This window comes from Eriocheir sinensis, chromosome 16 (genome assembly GCF_024679095.1).
Source record: "Eriocheir sinensis breed Jianghai 21 chromosome 16, ASM2467909v1, whole genome shotgun sequence".
Classification (NCBI taxonomy): Eukaryota; Metazoa; Arthropoda; class Malacostraca; order Decapoda; family Varunidae; genus Eriocheir; species Eriocheir sinensis.
In genome coordinates, this window is record NC_066524.1 from 15,166,661 (window position 1) to 15,186,266 (window position 19,606).

At 47.8% G+C, this 19,606-nt stretch overlaps 1 protein-coding gene across 1 annotated transcript in view; it reads right to left on the reverse strand.

Moving 5' to 3' along the window:
* The window catches only part of LOC126999352 (uncharacterized), a 71,295-nt gene extending 52,083 nt beyond the window's left edge, over window positions 1-19,212 (reverse strand). The window contains exon 1 of the mRNA XM_050861883.1: window positions 15,234-19,212. Coding sequence (XP_050717840.1) covers window positions 15,234-17,708 — 2,475 coding nt within the window. The 5' untranslated portion in view covers window positions 17,709-19,212. The remainder of the gene's footprint in view (window positions 1-15,233) is intronic.
* Between the last annotated feature and the right edge of the window lie 394 nt (window positions 19,213-19,606).

The window sequence follows — 19,606 nt, forward strand, 5'->3', positions numbered from 1 at the left end:
AACTGTCCACTATTTCCTCTACTGACCAGGTGTGCGAGTTCGATACCTGAGTTTTTTTATTAATTATTTTTTTCTTTTTTTAGGTTTCTTTTACAGGTTTTATTTTTCATAGGTGTGTTCGTGGTGGGAGGATAGTGAGGAAGGGAAGGAGAGGAGGAAGAAACGGAGGTAAGGAAGAAGTGGAAGAAAGGAAGAGAAGGAGGGAATGGGGATAAAGGAGGAGGGGAAGGAAGGAGTGTGTGTGTGGAGGAAAGAAATAGGGAGAAGAAGGAAGGAAAGAAGAGGGCAAGGGAGATAGGAGGGAAGCGGGGGGAGAGGAAGAAAGGAATAGGGAAGAAACGAAGGAAGGAAGGAAGGATAAGTGAGAGAATAAAGATAAGGAAGAGATGATAAGGAGGGAAGGAAGGAGTGTGAGAAGGAGAAACAGGAGGAAGTGAAGAGGGGAAGGAGGGTGTGGAGGAAGGAGGAATAATGAAGAAGGGAAGTAAGAGAATGAAGGAATAAAAACACTAAAGAAGACATTGAAGGAAGAGAAGGAAGAGAAGTCTGTGTGTGTGTGTGTGTGTGTGGCGGGGCGGGGCGGGGCGGGGCCAGACACGGGTGACCACAGCGACGCATGAGACCCACTTTCGGGGACGTGATGCGGGACTGCGGGGCCAAATCTTCCACATTCCGGGGCAGGGTCACGTAGACAGCCAGCCCCTTCCTTCCCTTCCCCGCCCTTCCAAACCTGCCTTGCCCTACATCCCATCCTTTCCAGTCCCTTCCCTTTGTTTTCCTTACTCGATTTACCTTCCTTTCATCCCTTTCCCTTCTTTTCCTGACCCTTCCCTTCCCTTCCAAACCTGCCTTGCCCTACATCCCTTCCTTTCCAGTCCTTTCCTGCCCCCTTCCCTTTGTTTTCCTTCCTTTCATCTCTTCCCTTTCTTTCCCCTTCTTTTCCCTTCCTTCCCACACCTCCCTTCCCTTCCAGCTCCCTAACGTCCCTTCCTTTCCAGTCCTTTCCCGTCCTTTTCCCTTTGTTTTCCTTCCTTACTCTGCTTACCTTCCTTTCATCCCTTTTCTTTCTTTCCCCTTCTTTTCCAGCCCCTTCATGTCCCTTCCCTTCCTCTTTTTCTTGTCCTTCCCTTACCCTTCCTTCCCCTGTACTTTCTCCTCCCCGCCCCTCTCTCATCCATTTCCTCCCCTTCCCTTCGATCCTTATCTCTTCCAGCAACTCCCAACCCTTTCCTTTACCTGTCTCATCTCTTCCACACACCCCTTCCTTCCTCTCCCATTCCAGCCCCTTTCCTTTCTGTCCTTTATCTACCTCACTTTTCACCATCCATTCACTGTTATTTGCTATTCAATCATTATCTATTGTCTTCAAAGCTCCAGGATCACTATCAGTCACCATCATCATCACCACCACCACCATCATCACCACTAGACCACAACAACCTGTCACCATTACTGTCGCTACTAACACTACCATCACCATCCCAACCACCACCACTATCACCTACAATCTAGCACCATCACCATCATTATCATCACCACCACCAAAAGAATGAAAAAGAATGAATGAAAGACCCGCTCCAGTCACTCAACCCCGCCCCCCTTCACCACCACCACCACCACCACCACCCTCACCACCACCGGGTAATCTCAGGTCGTTCATCACACCTGCAGGAGTCGATGTGGTGGTCTTCATTCAACAGGTCGTGACGGAGGAGGAGGAGGAGGAGGAGGAGGAGGAGGAGTCACGCTCTAGTGGATACGAAGACACGGAAAGAAGGTTCTTGTTATTATTTTTTTTTGTTATTTTTTATTTTATTTTATTTTCTACTTTTTCTTCTCTATTTTCTTCTTGTTCTTTTTTTTTGTTCTTCTTCGATACCTTGTTTACGCTTTTTTACTCTTGTTCTGTTTTTTTTCTTGTTCTTCATTTTTTTCTTGTTTATTTTCCTTTTGTTTTCGTTTTTTTCTAAGTTTTTCTTCACTAATATTATCTTGTTCTTCATTGTCTTGTTTGCTTTGATCTTGTTCTCGTTTTTTTTCTTGTTTTTTCTTCACTAATATTATCTTGTTCTTCATTGTCTTGTTTGTTTTGATCTTGTTCTCGGTTTTTTTTCGTTTTTCTTCACTAATATTATCTTGTTCTTCATTGTCTTGTTTGTTTTGATCTTGTTCTCGGGTTTTTTTCGTTTTTCTTCACTAATATTATCTTGTTCTTCATTGTCTTGTTTGTTTTGATCTTGTTCTCGGGGTTTTTTTCTTGGTTTTTCTTCACTAATATTATCTTGTTCATTGTCTTGTTTGTTTTGATCTTGTTCTCGTTTTTTCCTCGTTTTTCTTCACTGTCTTGTTTGTTTTTATCTTGTTTTCGTTTTTTTCTTGGTTTTTCTTCACTAATATTATCTTGTTCTTTATTGTCTTGTTTGTTTTGATCTTGTTCTCGTTTTTTTTCTTCGTTTTTCTTCACTAATATTATCTTGTTCTTCACTGTCTTGTTCTCGTATTTTCTTCGTTTTTCTTCACTTATAATATCTTGTTCTTCACTGTCTTGTTTGTTTTTATCTTGTTCTCGTTTTTTCCTCCGTTTTTTTTCACTAATTTTATCTTGTTTTTTATTTTCTTCTCGTTTTCTTCTGCTTCGTTTTTCTCTTCTTCTTCTTCTTCTTCTTCCCTGTTATCACCATTATCAACTTGTTCTTGTTCTCGTTCTTCGTCTTCTTGCACTTGTTCCTCTCGCTCTTCTTCATTATCACCATCATCATCTTGTTCATGTTGCCTCGCTTCCTTCACAATACCTGTTTAACTCTCCTCCTCCTCCTCCTCCTCCTCCTCTTCTTCCTCTCCTCTTCTTCTTTTTCTCTCCCAGTAGCTGCTGATCGCTTTTTTTTTTTTTTTTTTGAATCGTCTTTTACTTCTCCTATTCTCTTTACTTCTCTCCAAATCCTTTTCCTTTCTTCTTAATCCTTTTTCTCCTCATTCAATCCTTCTTACTCCTTTCTCAATCCCTTTTCTCCTAATTCAATCCTTCTTACTCCTTTCTTAATCCCTTTTCATTCAATCCTTTAAGTCGTTTTTCAATCTCTTTTCATTCAATCCTTCAACTCGTTTCTCAATCTCTTTCCTGCATATCTAATCCCCTTTACGCATTTCTCAATCTCTTTCCTGCTTAACCAATCTCTTCAGTCCTTCCCCAATCCCTTTACTGCACGTCTAATCCTTTTTCTCATTTCTCAATCCACTTAGTTTTAATTCAATGCCTATCCTTCCTTCACTTCACAAACCTTCTAATATATAAACCCTTTTCTTTTCTGTCGATTCCCTTTACAACTCTTCCAAATCTCTTCTTTCTCATCCAATCCTATTTTCATCTCTTCTTCCCGTTCCGAACCTATCTCTATCTCTTCCAAGTCTCTTCTTCATCTCCTAATCCCTATTCCACCGCTTCTCCATCCCTCATTTCCCCTTTCCACCTCTTCCAGCCTTCTTCTTCCTCTTCTGATCCCCTTTCCACCTCTTAGAATCCTCTTCTTTATCTCCAAATTCCCCTTTCCACTTGTTCCAACCCTTTTCCTTCATCTCCCAATCTTCTTCTTCATCTTCCAATCCTCTCCTGATCCCCTTTCCACCTCTTCCCATCCTGTTTTTTATCTCCCAATCTTCTCTTTCTCTCCCAATTCCCCTTTCACTTGTTCCAGCCCTCTTCCTTCATCTCCCAATCTTCTTTTTCATCTCTCAATATTCTTCATCTTCCGATCCTCTCTTCCTCTCCCAATCCCCTTTCCAGCTCTCCCAATCCTCTTCTTCCTCCCCTGATCCCTTTTCCGTCGCCTCCAATCCCTTTTATCTCTCTCTATCTCCCCAGAAGCTAGTCTCACCCTTGCACACTCAGCTGACTTTGCCCAACGAGTCGTGAAGCAAGAGAGTCGTGAGGGAACGCCAGAGAAAATTAAGTAATATAGCGAGGGGGAGGGGGAGGGGCAGGTGAGGGAGGGGGAGAGAGGAAGGTAAGGGGGAAACCAGGTAAGAATGTGGGGCAGGGGAGGGGGAGGTGAGGGGGGAGAGGAAGGTAAGGGGGAAACGAGGTAAGAATGTGGGGAAGGGGAGGGGGAGGTGAGGGGGGAGAGGAAGGTAAGGGGGAAACCAGGTAAGAATGTGGGGAAGGGGAGGGGCAGGTGAGAATGGAGAGAAGAAAGGAGGGTAATGAGAAGGGCGGGAGGAAAGGGAAGTAAGAGGAAAGGGGGGGGAAGGAGGTAAGGTAATGAAGAAGGGAGGAAAGAAGAAAGGTAAGCAAAAGGTAAGATAGGTAAGGTAAGAAGAGGTAAGAAGAAATAAGATAAATAAGAGAAAGTAAAAATATGAGAAAAGAATGGAGGTAATGAGGAAGAAAGGAAGGTAAGTAATGAGGAAGGAAGGAAGGAAGGAAGGAAGGAAGAAAGGTAAAGAGACATAGGAAAAGAGTTACATATATGACCGTCTGTCTGTAAGTATAAAGAGAAAAATTGAAAACACACACAAAAAAAACAGTAAAACAAAAAACACACAACTTACCGAGCAATTATCAAGCAGGTAAGAGGCTTTTGTGTTTTAATTAGCACACCTGATTTCCGGGAGAGAGAGAGAGAGAGAGAGAGAGAGAGAGAGAGAGAGAGAGAGAGAGAGAGAGAGAGAGAGAGAGAGAGAGAGAGAGAGAGAGAGAGAGAGAGAGAGAGAGAGAGAGAGAGAGAGAGAGAGAGAGAGAGAGAGAGAGAGAGAGAGAGAGAGAGAGAGAGAGAGAGAGAGAGAGAGAGAGAGAGAGAGAGAGAGAGAGAGAGGGAGAAACGAACTGAGTGAACTGGAATGGAAAACGAATAGAAGAAATCACGGTTAACTTTTTTTTCTTTCATTTCTTTTTCTCTTTTTTGTGTGTGTGAAGATGCGATGTGGGGAGGAGGAGGAGGAGGAGGAGGAGGAGGAGCAGATGTCTGAGGTGTATAAATTCCTCAATCATATCCACCACCACCACCATCACCACCACCATCACCACCACCATCACCAACACCAACACCAATCACGGTAACCACAATTTTCTTCCCCTCCATCACAATCTCCACCACAATTATGTCTCACAATTACTCCTCCTCCTTCTACTACTACTACCACTACTACTACTACTACTACTACTACTGTTCCTATTTTGTATTCTTCTTCCATTACCACGAATTCCACCTCCTCCCCTTCCTCCTTTTTACGTCTTTTCTTCTTCTTCCTCCTCCTCCTCCTCCTCCTCCTCCACCTCCTAAATGACCTCCACGTGTTTACCAGAATAGAAGAGCAGAATACAAATAGTTTAATTGATGAATACGAAGAAGAGGAAAGGTGAGGCCACCTGACTAATTAACCTGTGAGAGAGAGAGAGAGAGAGAGAGAGAGAGAGAGAGAGAGAGAGAGAGAGAGAGAGAGAGAGAGAGAGAGAGAGCACCAGGTATAGTTGACAAATCATAACAGGTGAACTTTTTCATTACCGACTGCTTACCTCTCTCTCTCTAAAGGAAAAGTAATACCACCAAGAACGAATAGAAAAAAAAAAGGAGAAAAAACGAGTAAGAGAAAGACAAGAAGCAGGAAAAAAAGCGATAACAGAGGAGGAGGAGGAGGAGGAGGAAGGAAAGGGCGCGGGTGTCTGCTTCCAAGTAAACAAAGATTATATCGTAAGAAACAAAAAAAAAGTATGACGTCCACGGAGAGAGAGAGAGAGAGAGAGAGAGAGAGAGAGAGAGAGAGAGAGAGAGAGAGAGAGAGAGAGAGAGAGAGAGAGAGAGAGATCGTGGTTAACTAATTGAAACAGGTAAAGAAAATTCAATTACATGACAGGTGATAGAGAGAGAGAGAGAGAGAGAGAGAGAGAGAGAGAGAGAGAGAGAGAGAGAGAGAGAGAGAGAGAGAGAGAGAGAGAGAGAGAAATGAAGGAAGAAAGAAGAGAAAGAAAACAAATATAAGAAAGAAATGTAGGAATGAGAGAGAGAGAGAGAGAGAGAGAGAGAGAGAGAGAGAGAGAGAGAGAGAGAGAGAGAGAAATGAAGGAAGAAAGAAGAGAAAGGAAACAAATATAAGAAAGAAATGTAGGAATGACCGAGAGAGAGAGAGAGAGAGAGAGAGAGAGAGAGAGAGAGAGAGAGAGAGAGAGAGAGAGTACAATCAAGCCGCCGCACAAACCACATAGAAAACGCGCCTTATAAGGAAAACAAGAACGCCGAAAGAAAACGGGAGACGGTTATTATTTGGCTTCCACACACAAAAAAGAGAAAATGGGAAAAAAAAAGAAAAGAAAAAAGTTAGGAAAATAAAAGTGGGAGAAAAGTAACCAGTAGCCTTCTCCGTCCGGTGGGAAAGTAAGACACGAAAGATTGGGAAAAGATTAAGGCCGGTATTATGAGATACACTCGCTTCTCATATCAACTATTTCTAAAGGTCGAAGAGGGGATCAATCGGGTTCTAATGAGTGTTTCTTTAGATTCACGATACAGAAGGAGGGTCAGACTACCACCAGGGTTATAAAACTACTCCTGGAAATGTCCCAAACTCCTATGAAAGCCTTGTCAAATAGGTGTTCTTGGACGACGAAATGTTCAGTAATACGGTCCTAAGATTGAAGCAAAGAGAAAAGAATGAAATGTTGAAGGAAAAATAGATGATGGAGATTATGGAGTTGAATGTAAAGAGAAAAGAAAATACTGAAGAACGAAAAAGATAAGAGAATAGAGGTCAATACCGAAGAGAAATTAGACTGACAAATCCGCAAGAAAAGATAGAGAAAAGAATGTAGAGAATAAAGGAAGAAATAATATAGAAAAGAATAACGAAGGAAGGAATATGAGGAAATAAATATAAGAAGGAAGAACATTGGAGAAAAGAGATAGGAGAGAACATATAAGTAATAGATAAAAGAGGATACAAAGAAAATAAAGGAAGAATAGGAGGAATAATGGTAAAAAAAATAAATGTTAAAAATAAGGTGAAATTAAAAAGAAACACAAAGAAAGGAAATAATATAGAAGGAAAATGTAAATGAGAAAATAGACATACGAAAGAAAATAAGATAAAAAAGATAAAAAAAATAAAAGGTTAATAAAAAGGAATAACGAACCGACAGACAGACAATATCCAAGAGAAGATACTTTCACGCCAGACTATTACCTCCTCCTCCTCCTCCTCCTCCTCCTCCTCCTCCTCCTCCTCCTCCTCCTCCTCCTCCTCCTGGTCGAAGCCTCAGGTGGTTCATGGACACTCCCGAACGAAACTAAACCGAGAGAGAGAGAGAGAGAGAGAGAGAGAGAGAGAGAGAGAGAGAGAGAGAGAGAGAGAGAGAGGGGGGGGGGAATTAAGGAAGAAAAAGAAAACAAATATAAGAAAGGTAGGAATGAATATGAGAGAGAGAGAGAGAGAGAGAGAGAGAGAGAGAGAGAGAGAGAGAGAGAGATCCGTCTTATCCTTTAGCGAGAGAGAAGCAAGGGAAAGCTGCTGTACACACACACACACACACACACACACACACACACACTTGCGCAACGTTACCGACTGAACGTTTCGAGATAGCGCCAGACACGAATCTTATCACTAATGTTCTTTTTCTCTTTTACTTTCCTTAAATTAGCTGATTGTTTCATCCTGCCTGACTGTCTATCTCTTTGTGAGTGTCGTCTATCTGCCTGGGTTTCCGTTTTTGCTTGTCTGTCTGTCTGTCTTTCTGTCTGTCTGTCTGGAGCTCCATGTGTTGTTTGTCTGTGTTGATGTGTGTTTGTCTGTCTGTCTGTCTGTTTGTGTCTGTCTTTTCATCTGTCTTTCTGTCAGTGTGTTTGTTTATTTGTGTATATTGTTTTTTTTTATGTCTGTGTGTCTGTCTGTCTTTTCATCTGTCTTTCTGTCTGTGTTTGTCTTTATCTGTTTATGTTTTTTTTTATGTCTGTGTCTTTTCATCCGTCTATCTGTCTGTGTTTGTCTTTATCTGAGTATGTTGTTTATATGTCTGTCTGTCTTTTCATGTCTGTTTCTGGAGGTTATAGAGTAGTTTGTCTGCGTTGTGCTTTGTCTGTCTATCTGTCTGTCTGTCTGTCTTTGTATTTTCTGTTAGTCTCCGTCTTTGTGTCTGTTAATGTCTGTTCGCTTTCATTTTGTCTGTCTGTCTGTCTCTGTCTTTGTATTTTCTGTCAGTCTCCGTCTTCGTGTCTGTTAATATGTCTCTGTTCGCTTTTATTCTGTCTATCTATCTGCCTTTCAATTTTGTGTAAAGCTGATAATAATATCCTTTTATCTCCTTTATCTCTGTTACTTTTCCTTCCGCTGACATTCCCTCTCTCTCAACGTTTCCTTTTAATCTATTTTCTTTAACCTATTTCTGTCTCTCCCTCCTCTATGTCCTTTTTCTTATCTAACACATAGGAAATCCGTCTTTGGTCTACTTTGGGTTCAGAGAGGACAGAAGTCTCTCTCTCTCTCTCTCTCTCTCTCTCTCTCTCTCTCTCTCTCTCTCTCTCTCTCTCTCTCTCTCTCTCTCTCTCCCCCCTCGACAAAAACTACCCCATTGTGTTCCTTCCCGACGACACTTGTGCCAAAATTTCTCCGCGAGAGAGAGAGAGAGAGAGAAGGGAAAGGGCGGGGCACGGGGCGGGGCAGTAAGGAGCGAGAGGAACAACTAGATCTCCTCCTCCTCCACCTCCTTATGCTCCTCCTCCTCCTCCTTAACCGGACCTGTTACCGATTTCTCAGGTTGCCGAAAGGTGAAACTTGAGTCGCTGGTCGCCAAGTTTCACCTGAGTGCTAATAAGCGACTTGGGAGAAACTACTGTACGGAAACTTGTTCTCTCTCTCTCTCTCTCTCTCTCTCTCTCTCTCTCTCTCTCTCTCTCTCTCTCTCTCTCTCGTTACCTGTCAATTAACTGGCTTTATTTTTTTTCTTATTTTTTTCTTTATTTTTCTCTCTTTTCTTCGGTATTTCGATGTAATATTAGAGACATGCTTTGGAGAGAGAGAGAGAGAGAGAGAGAGAGAGAGAGAGAGAGAGAGAGAGTAAACAATGTCAATGAGAAACTTCTGATATCGACCAGTACTCACGTCCCTCCTCCTCCTCCTCCTCCTCCTCTTCCTCCTCCTCCTCCCCTCTTTTCCCCTCATTTCCTCCCTCTTCTCCCCTCTCGCGCTCTCTCTCTCCGCCGCAACTCTCCCTCCAGCCTCTCCTCTTAAAAAATTCTCCCTCCTCTCTCTCTCTCTCTCTCTCTCTCTCTCTCTCTCTCTCTCTCTCTCTCTCTCTCTGGAATTTTAGCTTCATCACAACCTCCTCTTTCCTTCCTCCTCCTCCTCCTCTTCTTCTTCCTCTTCCTCTTCCTCTCCTCCGTCTTCTTACCTTCCCTTTATTAATCATTTTCTTCCCTTATTTTATGCCTTTCTTTCTATTTTTTTTGTTTGTTTGTTTGTTTCCTTCCCTTTCATCTCGCCTTAGAAGCTCGCCGTCTCTCTCTCTCTCTCTCTCTCTCTCTCTCTCTCTCTCTCTCTCTCTCTCTCTCTCTCTCTCTGAAGCATTCCCCTCCGATCACTAATTCTCCCCCTTTTCCTCTCTTCCTTCTCTCCCTTTCCTCTTTTTTTTTCCTCCACTTCTGTATCTCTCCTTCTCTCTTTCCTTTTCTTCTGTCTCTTATTTATTCTCTTCTCTTTCCTTTTCTTTCTCCTCTTTTCTTATGTTCCTATTTCTCCTTCCTTTCCTCCTCCCTTCTCTTCTCGTTCTCCTATCTCTACTTCTCCCTTTCCCTCCCTTCCTTAACCTCCCTTTTCCTCCCCTTAGCTTATCATTTCTTCCTCCTTTTCCTCCTCCTCCTCTTCCTTCTTCCTATCTCTCTTCCTCTTTCTTATCTCCTTTCTCAGCTTCCGTCTCTCTCTCTCTCTCTCTCTCTCTCTCTCTCTCTCTCTCTCTCTCTCTCTCTCTCTCTCTCTCTCTCTCTCTCTCTCATCACCACACTATTTTCATCACCAATTCATCACCAGTTCATCACCATTCAGACGTATTTCAGGTGGTGATGTTAAAATTTAGTGCTTGTCATCACCACCACAAACACCACCACCTCACTCGAATGGTGGTGGTGGTGATGATGATAGTGGTGGTGAATTTCATGTGGTGTTATAAGTACTCGACACCACCACTATCACCACCACCACCAAGTCTTGTAGAATGGAGAAAAAGGAGATGATTGGTAATGAGATGGATAGAAGGGAGATGAAGAGGAGGAGGAGGAGGGGAAGGAGGAAGGAAGGAGGAAAGGAGAAGAATAGAAGAACAGTGAGCGGGAAAGTAAAAAAAAAATAATAATAATTAAAGGAAGAGAAAGAAAGAAATGATAATGGAATGGAAAAAAAGGAAGAGGGAGAGAAAGGAGAAGGAAGGTAAAAAAGGAGGGAGAGAAAAAGAGAGGGAAGTAAGGTAGGGAGGAGAGAAATAACAGAAAAAAAGCAAAACTAAATGGAGGAAGGAAGAATTGAAAATGGAAAGGAGATAAAAAAGAGAGGGAAAAAGGGAGAGAAGGAATATGGAGATAAAAAGAGAGGGAAAAAGGGAGAGAAGGAATATGGAGATAAAAAGAGAGGGAAAAAGGGAGAGAAGGAATATAAGAAAGAAGGAAGGGATGAGATAATAAATGAAAAAGCAAAACTAAAGAGAGGAAGGAAGAACTGAAAAGGAAATTAAGAGAAGATGAAGAAAGAAGAGAGAGAAATTTGACATAGAGAATAGAGGAAGAGGGAAAGAGAAGAGGTGGTGGCGGTGGTGTGGGTGGTGGTGGCGGTGGTGTGGGTGACGGTGGGTGGTGCTGGTGGTGGAAGTTAAAGGTTATGCACACCTGTCAGACTCAACAGGTGTGCCACGCGGATGTAAAAAAAAAATATTTCACTCAGTTTTAATGAGTTAATTTGATTTGGAACGGAGCCACGTGCGCTGATCTCTCTCTCTCTCTCTCTCTCTCTCTCTCTCTCTCTCTCTCTCTCTCTCTCTCTCTCTCCTTATAGAATTCACCTTTTATCTCTCCCCTTCCCTCCCTCCCTCCCTTCTTCCTTTACCTTCCTTCCCTTCTTTCCTATTTTTCTTTCCTTCCTTTCCTATCTTCCTCCCTTCATTAGTCCTTCCCTTACAGAATTTATCTCTCCCTCTCTTCTTCCTTCCTTCCTTTACCTTACCTTACCTCCTTCCCTTACCTTACCTTAGCAATCCACGTGTTTCTCTCTGTTTCCTTGCTTTCTTCCTTCCCTCCCTCCCTTTGTCTTTCCCTTATAAAATTTACCTTGCCATTATTCCCCTCCCTTACCTAAGCCATGCACGCGGTTACCTGTGGGGGTCCTAATCAGCGGGAGAATGACAGGTGATCCGAAGTAGATGATAACGCTCCCATCACTACCGTCACGCCACCACCACCACCACTAATGTCATCACCAATTACCTCATCACCAGACCACATTATCACCCTATTATTACCTTCTTTTACGCTACAATCATCACCACCACCACCACCACCAGTCACCTCCACTCATGTCATCACCAATTACTACCTCACCACCAGTCTCATTATCACTATTTCAGCATATCATTTTCTCCTTATTTCACTCTATTTTCATGTCTCTCTCTCTCTCTCTCTCTCTCTCTCTCTCTCTGTCACGCCACATCACCCCAGCATTATCTCATCTCACTCTATTTTCATATCTCTTCGTCTATTTGTCTATGTCACGTCACTTGTCTGTCTAACACACCTCACGTCTAATTTTCTTCCTCACCAGCACCTCGTTCATCTCTGTCTTCACGTCTGCCTGTCTGTTTGTGTCTGTTTTTTGTCTCGTTATATGTCTGTCTAAAGCACTTCATGTCTAATTTTCTTCCTCACCAGCACCTCGTTCATCTCTGTCTTCACGTCTGTCTCTCTATTTGTCTCTCTCTGTCAAGTTATATGTCTGTCTAAAGCACCTCCTGTCTTCGCTGTCTTCTCTCTTTACCAGTACCTCGTTTTCTGTCTTCATGTCTGTCTGTCTATTTGTCTCTGTCACGTTATATGTCTGTCTAAAATATCTCTTGTCTTCGTTGTCCTCCTTTCCACGTCTGCCTGTCTGTTTGTGTCTGTCTTTTGGTCACGTCATATGTCTGTCTAAAGCACCTCCTGTCTTCGCTGTCCTCCTTTCCACGTCTGCCTGTCTGTTTGTGTCTGTCTTTTGGTCACGTCATATGTCTGTCTAAAGCACCTCCTGTCTTCGCTGTCCTCCTTTTCACGTCTGCCTGTCTGTTTGTCTCGTCATATGTCTGTCTAAAGCACCTCCTGTCTTCGCTGTCCTCCTTTTCACGTCTGCCTGTCTGTTTGTGTCTGTCTCTTTGTCTCGTCATATGTCTGTCTCTAGTACCTCATGTCTTCTCTTTCCACCAGCATCTCATTTATCTCCGTCCCTTCAGCATCTCACCTCACTCTTCAGCTTCTTTATATACCTCATGAAAGAAGTGTGTAAGGTCTAAGAAATGTGAACGAAGATATGTTTGTTAGTATCTTGATGAACGATTCCACAGCACGTAACTCTTTTTCACTCCTTCACACACAACAGAAGCTTCAGTCCTTTCCTTATCTTCAAAAATAAACTCCATTCTTCTGTTCATACCCAAAAGAATTTCCTTGTTTCACCCTCTCCCGCCATAACACCCTCTTTCATTCTTTAAGGCAACCCCGATCCCATTTTTCCTAAATTTTAGAGTCGCCCTCTTAAACCTCACCCCCGGCAACCCTAACCCCATTTTCTTTCTGTACCTCTTGCATTAAACCATTGTTCTTCTCTCTATTAACATTCCCTAACTTAAAACAAAATCCTAACCCTTATTTATATGTCTCAAGAATAAGCAAATGTATATGTTTTGATTTTAAGGCAACCCCCCCTTAACATAGGCAGAACTCCCTCATACCTCTCTTTTTGCTTTCTCGTCTATTCTCTCTTCCCTACCTTACGTCTCTTTCTCCCTCCTAACCCTTTTTACATTCATTCTCTCCCACACCCTCTCTCCTTTTTTTCTATTCCTTCCTTCCTCTTTCCCTATGGCTTTGCTCCCCTTCGTTCCTCTTTCCCCTTTTTCCTTTCATTATTTATTTTCCCTTTCTCTTGTTTCGTTCCCTCTTTCCTCCCTTCTCCTTCTCAAATAAACTCCCTTCCTTTCTTCGTATACTCAAAAGACACCTCAATTTCTTACTCTCTCCAGCCCACACACTCTTCTTCGTTCCCTCACTCCAACATACACAAAACTCCCTCATACCTCTCTTCATACCCTAAATAAACTCCCTTCCCTTCTTCGTATACTCAAGACACCTCACTTTTTTACCCTCTCCAGCCCACACACTCTTCTTCGTTCCCTTACTCCAACATACACAAAACTCCCTCATACTTTTCTTCATACCCAAAAGACACCTCATTATCTTAACCTCTCCCACCCAAACGTTTTCCTATATACACTCACTTCAACGTAAGCAATCGCCCTCATTCCCTCACTTCTACAAAGGTAATTCCTCATTCTCATCTATATATTATACTCAAAACATATCTCATTACCTTGTTTTATCAATTTCCAAACATCCTCCTTCATTCCCTCACTTCTACAAAGGTAATTCCTCATTCCCTTCTTTATGTTATTCACAAAAGTCAAAACATATCTCATTATCTTGTTTTATTCCTTTCCAAACATCCTCCTTCATTCCCTCACACATTCACACATCATACATCCTTTATCACGGCCCCTACCTCCTCATCTCTTTCATAATCTCATTCATACATCTTTCACGCATTCATTCCAGTATACGCAATTACACTTCATTCCTCACTCTCAATATTAGAAACACTTCATTATCTCACTTTCTCATTATCTCACACACAAACAGTCCTTCCCTTTCTCTCATATTTCTTTCATTCCCTCATTCCACTAAACAAACAAATATCGTCAGTTCTTTCACATTTACACTTCATTCCTCACTCTCAATATTAGCAACACTTCATTATCTCGTTATCTCACACACAAACAGTCCTTCCCTTTCTCTCGTATTCCTTCCATTCCCTCATTCCAATATAAACAAATATCGTCAGTTCTCGTATTCCTTCCATTCCCTCATTCCAATATAAACAAATATCGTCAGTTCTTCCACAATTACACTCATTCCTCACTCTCAATATCAGCAACACTTCATTATCTCACTATCCCATTATCTCACACACAAACATTCCTTCCCTTTCTCTCGTATTCCTTCCATTCCCTCATTCCACTATACAAACAAATATCGTCAGTTCTCCCTTTGAATATCTGCACGTCTTCATCATCTCACTCACTCGTAGACATGAATACACACACTCATTGCCTCACTACTACGTACACTCATTCTCTCACTCATGCACACACAAATACACACTCATTCTCTCACTCCCACTTACATTCATTCTCTCACTTGTACACACACACAAATACACTCATTGCCTCACTACTTATATGTGCACACCCAAATACACACTCACTCCCTCACTCCCTAATTATAATCTTACAATTTTCTTCCTTTTCCTTTATTTTCTCTACAGTTTTGCTCCTTTTATACCTCCTTCCCTTCTTTATCCTTCCATTCTCCCCTTTTCTCTTATGTTATGCTCATTTAACCCATCCTCTCCTTCTCTCCCTCATAACCTTACTTCGTTCCCGACCACTTCATCACCACCACCACCACCACTTCATCACCACCACCACCACCACCACCGCCCCCTCACCTTTACGGCACAGGTATCCACAGGTGTCCAGCCCACCTGTGCACACCTGAGCCTATTTAGTCACCCTCTTATACATGATTGCCTCCCTCCCTCCCTCCCCGCTAAGTGCTCACCCGAGGGGAACACCTGCCCGGGCTCCCCTCAGGTGTGGGAGGCGGTGTTCGTGCAGACATGACCTGCTACCTTCACCTTTGCCCTCTGCCGCCCCTCCGTCATAACACACACACACACACACACACACACACGTACAGTACCTATAATGTTACACGCCAGAACATAAAATTTTGCTTGTCACACCCTCGCCTCGCCGCGGGACCCTCAAGGTGTGGTCTGTACTACGAGTGTTTGTGTTCGTCACGGTGTTGCGAAGTTTTGCGTGGCTCTGTCAGCCCTTTGTTGCCGTGTGTTGCCGCGGCAGGCACAACACCCAACACATAGCCCCAGGACTCCACACTTACCTTGAGACTCTTGAAGCGCGGGTCGAGGAAGCTGGCCACGTGGTGCAGCGGCGTGAGGGCGAGGGCCTCGGTGAAGCTGGTGACGAGGTGTTGCTTGAGCTGCCGCAGGGGCTTGGAGCTGGCGGGGGAGGCGCACAGTTGCAGCAGCTTGGCGCGGCACAGCACCGCCTGGTTGAGCGTGGGCCGCAGCGGGTCGCGCACCGTCAGGAGGCAGCGCCGCACCCCCGTCAGCAGCTCGGCCACCTCCTGGTAGTTGAGTCGCTCTCCCAGCAGCTGCGCGCCGGCCTCGCAGCCCGCCATGACGACGCAGAGCTCGTCGTGGTGCGCCGTGATGAAGGTGAGGGCGTGCAGCAGGGCGTCCCAGCGCCGCACCTCGTGGGGCTGCAGGCCACAGCCCGCCACGCTGGCCACGCCGGAGTCCGCCAGGAAGGCCAGCACGGAAGCCACGTCGTCGCAGATCTGGCGGTACGAAGGCTCCTCCGTCAGCGCCTCCAGCACGGCCTCCGTGGCGTGCCACACGCAGCGCACGCCCACCACGCCGGGCTCGGCGGGCGTGCCCTGGTCGCTCACCACCGTCACGTGCTTGTCCCGCATGGCGGCGGGCACCAGCACGTCGCTGAAGAAGCCTGAGAGCAGCGCCGTCACGGACTCCTCCTCCGTCTCCTGGTCCAAGATGCGGTGGGCGCCGAGCGCGTAGCTGCGCAGCTCGAACTTGGGCGTGATGAAGTGTATGGCGCCCGTGATGAGGCGCAGCTCGCGGTCCTGGTGCAGGGAGAGGCAGAGGTTGGGTTGGTCCAGCACGGTGCGGGCGATGAGCGATCGGGACTCGGCGGCCATGGGCGTGAGGAAGGTGCTGAGCAGCAGCTTGGCGGAGGGCAGCGGCTCCTCCTCGCGGAAGGTGCCGTGCGCCGCCCCGAGGTTGAGCACCGACCACACCAGGCGCTGGAAGGCGGGGGAGTCCAGGGTGGAGGCGGCCACCAGGTCTTGGCACATGTAGCGGAGCAGCGCCCGGGCCACGCCGGCCATGGCCGCCGTCGGCGCCAGCGGCAGCTCGTCCGGCAGGAGGCGCAGGCCATCGCTGTCGCCTCTCAGAGCGAGGCTAAGCGGAGACCTTCTAGGCGAACCTGACTGGGCGGCGTGGGCGGGGGCGGGGGAGTGGGCGCGCACCGACAGCGGCGGAGAGTCCCCCAGGCGCGGGTCGGCCTCCGTCGGGGCGCCCACCTCGTCGTGGTGTCGGGAGTTGAGGTCGCTGGCGGAGCAGCGGTGCCGCAGCAGGCCGCCCGTGCCGCTGTACTTGGTGTAGGTGACCACCTTCAGGCAGTTCTTGCAGGCGGCGAAGGGCCTGATGACGCCGTCCACGTACACCACCGAGAACCTGGACCACACGTCGGAGATGTAGTGCGAGCCCGCGGCGTCCTTCTCGGAAAGCGTAATGCGCGGGGAGCCGCAGCTCACCAGCTGCTGCACCACGTCCTTAGACATCCCGCCGCCATCCTCCGGCAAGTCCTCGTGCCCGCCGCGCACGCGCCCCCCATACCTGCTGGGGGACGACCAGCCGCGGAGGTCTTCAGGCACAGAGCCGTCGCTGGTGTCTGCTCGCTCCTTCTTCACGCCGTCGCGCCCCCAGCAGGAGCTGCTCGCCTCGCCGGGGCTGCCGGGGCTGGCCGCAGCCTCCACCCGCGCCCGCTTGGCCTCCTGCTCCTCCCTCTCCCGCTCGCGCTGGTGGTGCTGCTGCTGGCGGTGCAGGTGCTCCAAGTGTGACTGATGCAGCTGCTGCTGGAGGTGCTGCAGGCGCTGCGGGTCGCTGAACAGCCCCGTCAGGTTAAGAGGGTTAAGGTGGTGCGCCGCCGCCGCCGCCACCAGCTGAGGCAGCTGAAGGAACCTCAAGTCTAGGGGGAAGGTCGGTGGCGGCGCGCTGGCCTTCCGTTTTCTGCTCCCGACGGAGGCGCTGCCGGAGGAGGTGGTGGTGGGCTGCGCGGCGGTGGGCGGCGAGCCCGTGCTGGTGGGCGAGGCGCGCGAGGCCACCGTGGTGAGGGACACGGGCGAGGAGCGGGCGCTGCCGCCATCACTGTGTGCGGGGGGCGCCTCATGCTTGGCGAGGACCTCCTCCTTGAGGCCGGCGTTGTCGCCGAGGAAGGTTTCGGCCTTGAGGTGGTCCGCCTTGAGCGCCGCCGAGGTGTCGACGGGGAGGTTGAGCTTGGCCGAGAGCTTGACGGCGCGGTTGACGGGGGAGCGCTCCGACAGGGGGTTGCAGGGGTGTCGCAGGAGGCTGGCCGTGCCGCTCCGCGAGTCGCAATGTAACACTCGAAAACATACCTTGCACACGGCGAACGGCCGAATCACATGGTCCACTCGAACACGATAATAGAACTTCCAAGCATCGGCGCGCGCTTTTTGGTTGATCTCCAACTCGAGGCGGTCAGAGTGCTCTAGTATCAACCTCTCAATGAGCGTCTTGTCCACGACCTCTGTCATATTCGCACTGGCCCACGCCAAGCACACAACTGGCCCGGGTAGGTGCGCGTGCGTGAGTGTACTGTAGAATGTGTCACGGTCACACGCACGACTAGGAACGTGACGGGAAATTTATAACAGGTCGTTCTAGCGGCACACTCTCACCCTGCAAAACAAGTCAATTTTCTCATTAGAACGCCTCTATTTTCCACCTAGACACTGGTGTTGAGGTGTGATGGGGCACATGGCGGCCGAGAAACTCAGAAACACACACAAGAACTCCTCGAAAACTGGTCAAAACAAGTCCGTGTGAGAGCGGCGTGCGCGGCCGCTAGGACGCACTTTGGCCCGGGAGCCGCTGGATGTTGATTCGTCACGGAGGCGGGTGAGTCAATACGCGGCCCCACGTGACGGGATCAGCTCTCCTCGCTCCTCACGGCTCCTCACGGCCTCCCCCTGCGCCGCCCCTGCCCCTGCCCCTCGTGGCGGCCCCACACTCACGACATAGTGCGCCAGGGATAGGGACGACGACGCCAGAACTGCCACTGTCCCCGGCACGGCCCCGTCCGTCGCCCAGCTGATGGCTGCGTGCACACGGCGGAGGTGAGCCTCGCCAACACCTGATCTCGCGATATCCCGGCACTGCACGGCACTCACGCGGTGAAGCCCGCCACAGGGGAACCTCACGCTAACCTGAGACACGCCACGCCCGCCACGCTCTGTATTTCCATCGCCGGGCACGGTGTGGGGTGTTGTATGGGGGCTGGTGCCGACCCCGCTAAGGTGAGTTACATAAATGGCGGAGCTATGCAGGTCCATAAACAGAGGTGGCCGGTGGTGGTGGTGGTGGTGGTCAGGCCAGCCCCAGGCCCACGGACAAGCCGGTGGTGTTCGTCATGTTCTGTTCCTGAGCGTTACTTTGGCGGCCCCACCAGCGGCGGCGCGGAGCGTTCGGGGGCGGCGCCCTTGTGCCAGCGGCGCGGCGCGGGGCGGGGGCGGCAGTGTGGCGGTGGTGGCAGCGGAGGGCAGCCCGGCCAGGACGTAGCTACTTGGCCGTACCCGCGAGTGAGCGAAAATGTGTGGCGGTGTTGTGGTGGCGGCGGTGGTGGCGGCGCGGCGCGACTCCTCCCTCCGCTGGGCGACGCGGGCTGGGCTGGGCGGCGGCAGGCAGTGGTCATGCCTCCAATACTAATTAGGACCAGACCGGCCAGCCAACCAGCTAGTGCGGCAGCCACCAACCACCCACCCCTGCCCCCGCCCGGCCCTCAGCCTCCTCAACCACAGCCTCCACCTTCTACTCTTCCTCCTCCACCTCACCAAATCTTACAGCCCACCTTACGCAGTCTTCCTCTTCCTTCCTCTCATACCTCCCCGTTCCTCTCCTCTCCTATTCCTCTCACTCCTCTTATCAACATATAAGTTCTGACCCTTCCTTCCTCCCACTCCTCTTCCTCCTCTCATTCCACCTTCATCTCTCCTTGTCACTTCCTCGCCTATTCTTTTCTTTCATCTTACTTCCTGCTTCTGCTCCTCCTCCTCCACCTCTTACTTCACCACCCGCTCCCACTTTCTTCCGTAATATATTGCTTCTCTCTCTCTCTCTCTCTCTCTCTCTCTCTCTCTCTCTCTCTCTCTCTCTCTCCGAGGCGTCATGTAAACAAACAATTTCGCGGCGCGCTGAGGCGTCGGCGGCGCGTCGACGAAAAATGAAAAAGAAAGAAAATGTGGAAACGCACCTCCCATGCTAAACAATTTCGGGCACGAGGGTTGTTTTTATCGGGCGCGCTGCTCGGCCATTCATGTGTGTGTGTGTGTGTGTGTGTGTGTGGCTGCTACCTCCTCCATTCACACTCGCATTCTTAACTGTACTCAAGTGTTCTCGCCCGCTCTGCCCGGCCCCGCGCACTTTATCCACATTC